Genomic DNA, 10,000 nt, shown 5'->3' with positions numbered 1-10,000 from the left:
TAAACCAGCCGTTTTTGTCTTAGGTGAACGTATAACAGATGAGGGAAACAGATTTCATTAGTTGTTAATTCACAGAGCAAAAGAAAATCACTCCCTGATCCTGACTGAATATCTCTCGTAACTGTTAATGAGGATTCATCTATATTGTTATTTATGAGAAAAGATAACTATAGTGTTTTTAAAGTTTGATTTCAATTTCTGTGCCTGAACTTTGTTCAGTTGTATTTATTTATGCTGTTGCATAAAAATTGATTTATTTTTTCCTATTTTACTACTGACTTTAACAATATGTGACGCTGGAACACAAAACCAGTCATAAGGGTCAATTTTTTTTTCTGAAATTGAGATTTGAATAAATAAGCTTTCCATTGATGTATGGTTTGTTAGGAGGACAATATTTGTCTGAGATACAACTATTTGAAAATCTGGAATCTGAGGGAGCAAAAAAAATCTAAATATTGAGAAAATCATCTTTAAAGTTGTTCAAATGAAGCTCTTAGCAATGCATATTACTAATCAAAAATTAAGTTTTGATATATTTCACGGGTAGGACATTTACTAAAGTATGTCTTCATGGAACAGATCTTTACTTAATATCATAATGATTTTTGTCATAAAAGAGAAATGTATAATGTGGACCCATTACAAATGTATTGTTGTCTATTGCTACAAATATACCTGTGCTACTCATGGGGAAACACTGGGGCTTTTTTGACACATTTAATGTTTGAATTTTATATTAGTCTAGATGTTTTGCTGTGGTATTTTTACCTCACGCTGACGTTAGTGACCTTCCTGGAGAAGAACTCCGGCACACCCTCGTCCAGCTGATCCACTTCCACTTCCTGTGCAGCGGCTCTGCTGATTGGCTGAACAACAGAGTTCAAGAAACCAGTCAGTCTATAGAGACAATTCACTTCCAAAGCCTCGAAATCTAAACATTTAATTCCCATCGAGTCGAGTCAGTGTATTTCTAGAGCGCTTTATACAACACAGATGAATTCAACGCAGCTCCTCATTAATAAAACAGTGTTAATCTTACAAAAAGCATTAATGATGAATCTCAAAACTCAACACTCTTCACTACTGAAGACAACAGTGTCATTATTCAGATCATTTCAGGTCAAGTTTCGTTCCTCATCCAGTAGTTAAAATCAAAAATATTACTGAATATAATAATTGTCTTTAATTCTTTTATTTGTATAGACATAGATAAAAATCTGTAGAGGTCATTTATTACAACTTTTTGAGATCTATAATATAATAAGAATGGCAACATTTGGAACTACTATTATTAGTATTTATATATTATTACAGCATTTATTATTTTGAACTATAGACTAATTTATATTTAAAATTTTTTGGTTTTTCATTTAAATTAATTTAATCTCAATGTAATTTAAGTTAAATTATTTTGTCCTTTGCTCTGTAAAAAATTGAGATACAGTAGGTGGCCAAAGAAAATGCATAATTACGCCGCGCGCTAGGGGCCAGCGGCGGTTAAACAGCACTACATCACTAGGTGCTGTCCCACCGCAAAGGGACAGTTTGCAAACCTGGGACGAACTGAAATGTATATTTTGTTTTGTAAAAGATGATCAAATAAGGAATTAAAACAAAACAACAACAATAAAATTATTATAAATAACAATATTACAGCCTTAAAAAATCAACATAGTAATTATTTAAAATTACAAAGCAGGTTAAGTTAAAATGGTACAAAACTAATTATAGATAAAATCGCGATAGACTGCGAAAAGAAGAAGGTTGACAGTTTCTACATTTTGCATATATGCATTACAAAGTGAATTATTTTTTTTTTTTACATGCAATGATACAAATAAAAAACAAACCACGATTTGTATAAAGAAAAAATAGACAAACAAAAAATCTTGCTCTCTCAGAGCAGATAGCGAACAAAGTGATGTGAATACACATTCAATTTTTAAAAAAAGATAATAGTGACAACGAACTTTATATGACATTTAAATTAGTTTGCTTTTACGATTTGTCCTTCAGTAGTCCTGCCTGACCCGCATTTCTGACTGTATTTCCACACTGTTCTCGGAGATGAATTTCTCCACTACGAATGTTATGATACGGGAAACGGAACAAGCCTGACAACTACACAGCCTGCAATTTATAAATGACGGAGAACTTGAGTTCAAAACAGAGAGGGACGTTCATTAATCCATCCATTCTTTTCAGTTTCAATGATTTATCTAAATCGTGCCACGTTTAATTTTATCTGTTTCTTGTTTTAGTTAGGGCCTAAAAAAAATGGCTAGTGAAATTATAAGCCCTACGAGTGCCTCCCGTTGTACTCTAAAAATAAAGGAAATAGAATTCAAAAAGGTATTTGTGACAATATGTTATATAGAAATGGGCACTTATAATCCATGTATGTAGCAGCTTTTTTAATGCTCCGATGCAAAAAAAGCACCATTTCTTTAAGGTAATATAACCATATGATTTATATTATATAAAATAATGCTGCACACCTGTTAAATGTTTCATATCTAAAATATGGTGTAAATACTTATTTCTTAGTCGTAAAATATAAGCACAGGCTCATAGTCTTGTCATTTTATTCTGCTTAAATTTGTTCTAAATGAGAAATGCACATAACGTCATAAGTAGCCTACTAATTTGCATCATGAATATGAAATAATTTATCTAGGCCTACTGTGTTTTTCCCTCAGACATTCCGGCCGTCGACTGCAAGCTGCCACAGCCATCAAATGTTAACATTGGCGAGGAAAAGCTGACGGCCCCCTTTGCCGCCGCAACCCCCGCCGTATCGCCACACAGGCGAGCCGAGACCAGCTGCCGTGGTCCCTCGGTGGGTGGCGGCGGCACTCGCGGCGCGGTTAGAAAGCACGTTCTGGTTTGGCCCACCTGACTGTATAATAAGATGCAATATTTTGAGTGTTATTTTTAGCATTATTTATATATTACATTATTTATTAATGTTTTGAATGAGGTTTTATTTAACAATTTTCAGTTTTCTTTTTAATTTTAGTCATTTAAGTATTTCTTTGCTCAGTAAAAACTGAAATGAAATACAAAAAGCTGCAACATTTTGAGTTTTATTTTAGTATTATTCACATATTATAACAGTATTTTTAATTTTTAATTAGATTTTAATTTTTTTTATTTTTAGTTTTTCTTTAGGTTTTAAAAAACAATTTTATTAGTCACTTCTGCCATTTTTCCCCATATTTTCTGTTTAGCTGTACTTTTTGTTTCAGTTTTAGTTAAACTTTAGTATATAAACATACATTTATTTCAGTTAGCTGCTATAGCAAAAGCTTCATTTCAATTACCTAAACCATTCTGAAACAGTTTCAGTGTTAGTTCAGTGATTGTGTGGTGGCTGTAGATATGGTCTGTGTTTGTGTGTCTGATGTCTTACAGCGGCTCTGCTGGGTTTGGATTTCTTCGTCCGCCGCGGCCTGTATTTAGTGACGTGCTGCAGAGTGGGCGTGTCTTCTATGGGCAGGTCGCTGAAGCTTACTGGCCGAGGTTGCTGTAGCTCCGCCTCCACTGGGGGCGGGGTCCCTGGCGGTGGAGGGGGCGTAGTTGGGAAGAGGGGCGGAGGCAGCAGATCGTCCATACAGACGTCGTCTAATGCCTTATACAGATCAAAGCCCAGCTCTGACACACACACAGTCAATCATCAGTCATTCAGAAACACTAATTATAACTGACGAAGTGCTGGACACGTACCGAATGCGGCGGACATGGGTCTGAACATCCGACTGTGAATGCTCTTCCTCTTGGCTTTCTGTGTCCGCTAGAGATCCAAACACACACTTTACACTCATGAATATTCAAATACACAGCATGAACATGGTGTGCTGGTTGTTTGGAAACCGTGTGTTCCACGGGAGTAAAACACTTTCAATTATAGTATAAAAATGCAAAATTAAAATACATAGTTTTAATCAATCAATCTTAGTAAAAATGTACTTTCATGTTAAGATCTTCAGCATGTATAATTGTTTAGGGTTTCCCAAACCGAAGTTCATGAGTTATAGCTAATTTAGACTTAAATCATAAAAATTGCTAATTAAAATATAAAAAAAAATAAAAATAAAATAAAATAAAAATTATTAATTGATAAAAAACATAGTTTTTATATAAAAACAAAACATTTAAACGAAAAAAATATTAATCAAAATAAAAAAATAAAATTAAAATGCATAATTTATATGAATTAATTTTTGTTTTTTAAGATTTTTAAATTAGTTTTTTATTTTAAAATTTTTAATTGTGCATTTTTGTGATTTAATGCCTTTTTATTATTTTTACTTTAAAATTAATTACATCTTAAAAATGCCAAATTAATTAAAAAAAAGTTTAATAAAAAACAAATCAAAACAATCATTTGCTAAAAATTTATTAAAACATAAAAATCCTAAATATTAAAAATCAAAAATAAAAACAGCACATTCTAAACGTCTCCATTTGTCTTCCACAGAAGAAAGAAAGTCACACAGCTTTGAGGACGTGTAAATGATGACTTAAAATCACCCATGAATCTCTGGATTCTCTTTTGCACTGAAAAACATTTGGTGCAGGATTTGTTAACCCTAACTTTAGAAAATCATTTTTTACAGTGTGTGTTTCTGCCCTGTGTGAGTGTGTGTACCTGTGGCTGTTGTTCTGGTTGTTGTGTCATGTTGTCCATCTGTCGTTATTCTCATCTCGTCACTATAACTTCTGCCTCCTGTGAGTCAGGAGGTGGAATGCAGCACAGCAGCATGCCTGCTGTCCTCCTCCTGCTCAGATGACTGCCTGACACACACACACACACACACACACACACACACACACACATGAATTGGACACAAGTACACTGTGATAAAGTGTAGAGAGAGAGACTGTAGGATCTCATCAGTGATGTAATCAGAGAGCAGTGATGTAATCATATAATCAGTGATGTAATCAGAGAGACATGATGCCATACTGAGCTTCACCTCACTGAAAACACACACACACACAAAACACACTGTTTGGCTCTAAAAGTGACCGTATGTGATCCAAAATTAAGCAATAAAGATGCTGAGGATAATAAGATTGTCCAAACAGGTTAAATTAAAATACAAATAATTTTATTTATAAAATAAATATTATTATTTATTTTATTTATAAAATAAAAACAAATAAAACTTACAAAAATAAATGCTAATTTAAAATACATAATTTAAAAAAATGAAATGAACAATTAAATGAAAATTACAAAAAAAGTCATCATAAAAATGCAAAATCAAAATACATAATTTTAAAATAAAACAAAAAATACTAAAAATAAAAAATAATTTACATAAATTATTTAAAAATAATAAAAATAAAACACAAAAAATGAATTAAATCATAAAATGTGAGATTACAATACTTAAAGTAAAAAAAAAGCAAAAATTAAATAGAAAAATATTTCTAAAAATATTTCTAAAAGAAAAATCTAAATATAACACTTAAAAAGATGAAATATTTTATTAGTCTACTAGCATGCCATGTCACCATTAACTGACATCAGAGAATCATGAACATGTGAATGTGTTGTTAAATTACTGAAATATTGGCTTAAAGGGGTACATCTGACATTTGTGAAAATCCCTGTGTAACCCATATACTAGTGTAAACTTGAGTGCAGGCCCGTGGCTGACCTGATCTTAATGAATTATAAGCCAAACCTCACCACCACAGCAGAGAGGAGATGAAGAACTCTTTTGACACACTCGTCCTCCCCTCACTGAGAAGATCTTCACGCAAACGCGCCTGCTGCATGATGTGAGGACACACGCTCTGAGCCGTATCCAACATGGACACCAGCAAACCCTGAACACAAACACATCAGAGTGCATTTCTCAGTCAGTCGCAGTCTGTTGGTGTGTGTGGTGTATTGTAGGTGTAAATTTTTGTGTGTGTGTGTGTGTGTGTGTGTGTGCGCACCACCAGCATCTTTTTCTATAAGAGCGCTCATATCTCCCGCCACCCACAAAACAACATTTTCCCCCATGCACCTGCTGCACACATACACCTGCTGACCCGTCACTGCTGCCCACCTCTCGGCCGCTTGAGCGCAGGTGATACAGACTGCGCAGCAGCTACAGACAGAGACACAAAACTAAGCTTACAGACTAAGTAGTTACTATAGCCCTACATTCCAATCGAAAAACTTATGAAGGGCTGGTTCAACACAACCATGAGACAAACTGAACGTCAGCAGAGCTTGTTTGTGTACATTTGAGTATGTTTAGAGCGTGTTTGTGTATGCTTGAGCATGTTTGAGTATGTTCAAAGTGTGTTTGTGAACATTTTAGTACATTTGGAGTGTGAGTATGTTTGGAGAATGTATGTGTATTTTTGAGCAAGTTTGAGTATGTTTAGAGTGTTTGAGTATGTTTGGAGCATGTTTGAGTATGTTTGAGTATGTTTGGAGCTTGTTTTGTTTATATCTGAGTATGTTTGGAGTGTGTTTGTAAATGTTTAAGCATGTTTGATTATGTTTACCCTTACCCAAAAGTAGTATACTTCAAGTTTATTTTATTAAGTATACTTAAGTAAAGTTCAAGTATATTTAGACTTTTTTTTTGTAAGTGGGGGTAGGGGTGGGGTGGCTTTTTTGTGTAAGTATAAGTCAAGTATACTTAATGTCATTTTAATGTAGTATTTCTGAGAAGTTACATAAAGCCATTCTGAGAAGTACATAAAAAGAGTAACGAAAAGCATACTTTCCTATTTTTAGTTTAAAAGAAGTATACTAATAGCACACTTGAATAAACTTCTTTTTCGTAAGGGTAGAGTGTGTTTGAGTATGTTTGGAGCGTGTTTGTATAAGTTTAAGCATGTTTGATTATATATATAGAGTGTGTTTAAGTATGTTTTAGTACATTTGGAGTGTTTAAGTATGTTTGAGCATGTTTGAGTATGTTTATAGTGTGTCTGTAAATATCTGTGTACATTTGGAGTCTGACTATGTTTGGAGCATGTTTGTGTATGTTTGAGTATGTCTGAGTATGTTTGGAGCTTGTTTTGTGTATGTTTGAGTATGTTTGGAGTGTGTTTGTATATTTTTAAGTATGTTTGATATGTTTAAAGTGTGATTTGAATATGTTTAAGCATTTTTAGAGTGTGTTTAAGTATGTTTTAGTACGATTAAAGTGTTTGAGTATGTTTGGAGCATGTTTGACTATGTTTTGAACATGTTTGTGTACGCTTGAGTATCTTTAGAGTGTGTTTGAGTGTGTTTGGAGCATGTTTGTGTATGTTTGCGTATGCCACTCGCCCACTTGAGTGCAGGTGTTACAGGCTGCACAGCAGCTACAGACAGAGACACAAAACTATGCTTACAGACTTAGTAGTTTCTACAGCCCTATATTCCAATCTAAAAACTTATGAAGGGCTGGTTCAACACAACCATGAGACAAACTGAACGTGAGCAGATATTCAACCAGAAAAAAATATTAATAGCTGAAGCACATCATGTTTTTAATCTTCTTTCAGGGTTTGTGTAATAATATCAGCGTCATATGAACCCATCAGCCAGTTATGGTGTGTGTGTGCGTGTCTCTCACTGTTGTGGAGGTCTTGGCGTCTCTCATCAGGTTCTCGGCCGTCTTCATGTCCTGTAGAACTCTGTCACTCGTACTGAAGCGCAGAGAATTCAGCTGATCCTGGACCTGCACACACACCTGCCCTATCACCTGCACACACACACACACGCGAATGAACACACCACTGGCAGGGACATATATGCTGTGATATATGATCCTGTCAATCAAATAATAAACACTCTGTGTTTTCAGTTATGGTGAATGTTGAGTAGATATATATCCCATCAGCCACCTGCTCTGCAGATATGATCAGTCACCTGTTGTGTTGTGCTGGTGACGAGGCCCTGGTGCAGTCTGAACGCCTGCTCCTGCAGGTATCGCCTGCTCTCGTGGTTACGCAGCAGATACTGCTCCATCTGCAGACACAAAGCATAATGGGAGGCACATCACAGGAAAAAAAGAGCTCCAGAGAGTTTGTGTATTATTATATTATAATTAATAGAATGTGTTTGTATATTTTTGGAGCATGTTTGTGTAAGTTTAGAGCATCTTTGTGTATGTCTGAGTATGTTTACCCTTATGAAAAAGAAGTTTATTCAAGTGTGAGCTCTCTGTCTGGTGTATGGCTGAGTATGTTTTTTTTACCTTTATGCAAAAAAGCAAGTTTTCTAACAGTTCAGCTGGCCTTGTGCTATCGCTTCTTCTTAGTTAATGACTTCTTTGGGGGTGCAGACTAAAAATAGGAAAGTATGCTTTTTAGTTGTTACTTTATTACGTGGTACACTTCTTAGAAAATGGGCTTTATTCTACGTCTCCAGAAATATACTTAAATGACCGGGGGTGTAAGTATACTTGACTATACTACTACAAAAAAGTCTAAATATACTTGAACTATACTTAAGTATACTTAATAAAATAAACTTGAATTATACTACTTTTTGGTAAGGGTAGAGCATGTTAAGTATGTTTAAAGCATGTTTGTGTAAGTTTAGAGTGTGTTTGTGTAATTTAAGAGTGTGAATATGTTTAGAGTTTGTTTGTGCATGTTTGAGTACGTTTAGAGTATGTTGAGTATATCTGGTGTGTGTTTGTAAATGTTTGAGTATGCTTGGATCATGTTTGTGTATGTTTAGAGTGTGTTTGAGTACATTAAAAGCATGTTTGTGTATGTTTAGAGTGTGTTTGTGTATGTTTGAAGCCTGTTTGTGTATGTTTGAGTATGTTTAGAGTGTGTTTGAGTATGTCTGAAGTGTGTTTGTTTATGTTTGAGTATATTTGTTTATGTTTATTTATAGTGTGTTTGTGTATGTTTGGAGCGTGTTTGTGTATGTTTGACTATCCTTGGAGCATGTTTGTGTATGTTTGAGTATGTTTGAGCATGTTTAGATTGTGTTTGTGTATTTTTGGAGCATGTCTGTGTATGTTTGAGTATGCTTGCAGTGTGTTTGTGTATGTTTCAGTATGTTTAGAGTGTGTTTGTGTGTGTTTCATTATATTTAAAGCATGTTTGAGTATGTTTGGAGCATGTTTGTGTATGTTTGGGCATGTTTAGATTGTGTTTAAGTATATTTAGAGTGTGTTTTTTGATATTATTAAGAATATAATTTTTCATATCATAATCATATCATATTATTTTTATGAACATAACATGAACCCAAAATTTCACATGTTGTGTTCAGACCTTCATCAGGGCATCTTCAGTTTTCTCAGAGTTGTTCTTCAGAGCTTGTGCCGCGTCTGTGATGGGAACCGGCATGAATCTGATGGTGTAATTTCTGCAGAAGATGAATGACAAACATGTCTGAACCTGATGATCAGACACACACTGAATCTGAAGTAAAAGAAGAGCTCAGACACACTTCTCCAGAGCAGCAGCCACATCTTGCAGGCCCTGAGCGCTGACACAGTTACGATCCCAGATCACCGTCCTGAAACACACACAATGAACGCTGTATATTTGTGTACATGAGTGTGTCTCAGATGATCCTGTGGTCAGTGTGTGCGGCACCTGAGTTTGGTGTTGATCTGCAGGGCTTTGGCCAGCATCTTCGCCCCAAAGTCGCCCATGCTGTTCCCGCTGATGTCCAGATGGGTCAGACTGCTGTTTCCTCCCAGTGCGTTCAGCACCATTGACAGATCCGCCTTCAGTCGTGAGTCCGCCAGAGACAGAGACGCCAGCGGCTACACACACACACACACACACACACTCACACAGTTAAGCAATGTATCCTGAGTGCAGTATCTCAAACGTGACGGATCTACAGACTTACAGAATCTTCTTCCTGAATCATATGGACCAGAGAGACCAGAACCTGCCCGAGATTTCTGCACAGAAACACACGCACATTCAGAATGTAAGACCTGTGAATTAATCCTTTTATTCATCAAAAGTGACTGTAAAGATATTTATAATGTTATAAAAGACTTCTATGTCAAAT

The 10,000-nt window shown here is 35.2% G+C and overlaps 1 protein-coding gene across 1 annotated transcript in view; it reads right to left on the bottom strand.

The window, feature by feature from the left end:
- The window catches only part of LOC109112266 (F-actin-uncapping protein LRRC16A-like), a 27,381-nt gene that overhangs the window by 299 nt on the left and 17,082 nt on the right, over positions 1 to 10,000 (bottom strand). Inside the window, 13 exon segments of the mRNA XM_042746013.1 lie at positions 772 to 869; positions 3,416 to 3,657; positions 3,730 to 3,796; positions 4,655 to 4,701; positions 5,760 to 5,844; positions 6,030 to 6,113; positions 7,299 to 7,329; positions 7,573 to 7,712; positions 7,880 to 7,978; positions 9,244 to 9,337; positions 9,422 to 9,490; positions 9,571 to 9,743; positions 9,833 to 9,887. Coding sequence (XP_042601947.1) covers positions 772 to 869; positions 3,416 to 3,657; positions 3,730 to 3,796; positions 4,655 to 4,701; positions 5,760 to 5,844; positions 6,030 to 6,113; positions 7,299 to 7,329; positions 7,573 to 7,712; positions 7,880 to 7,978; positions 9,244 to 9,337; positions 9,422 to 9,490; positions 9,571 to 9,743; positions 9,833 to 9,887 — 1,284 coding nt within the window.

Source organism: Cyprinus carpio, chromosome B19 (assembly GCF_018340385.1).
Source record: "Cyprinus carpio isolate SPL01 chromosome B19, ASM1834038v1, whole genome shotgun sequence".
Lineage (NCBI taxonomy): Eukaryota > Metazoa > Chordata > Actinopteri > Cypriniformes > Cyprinidae > Cyprinus > Cyprinus carpio.
This window is presented reverse-complemented; position numbering and strand designations above follow the sequence as displayed.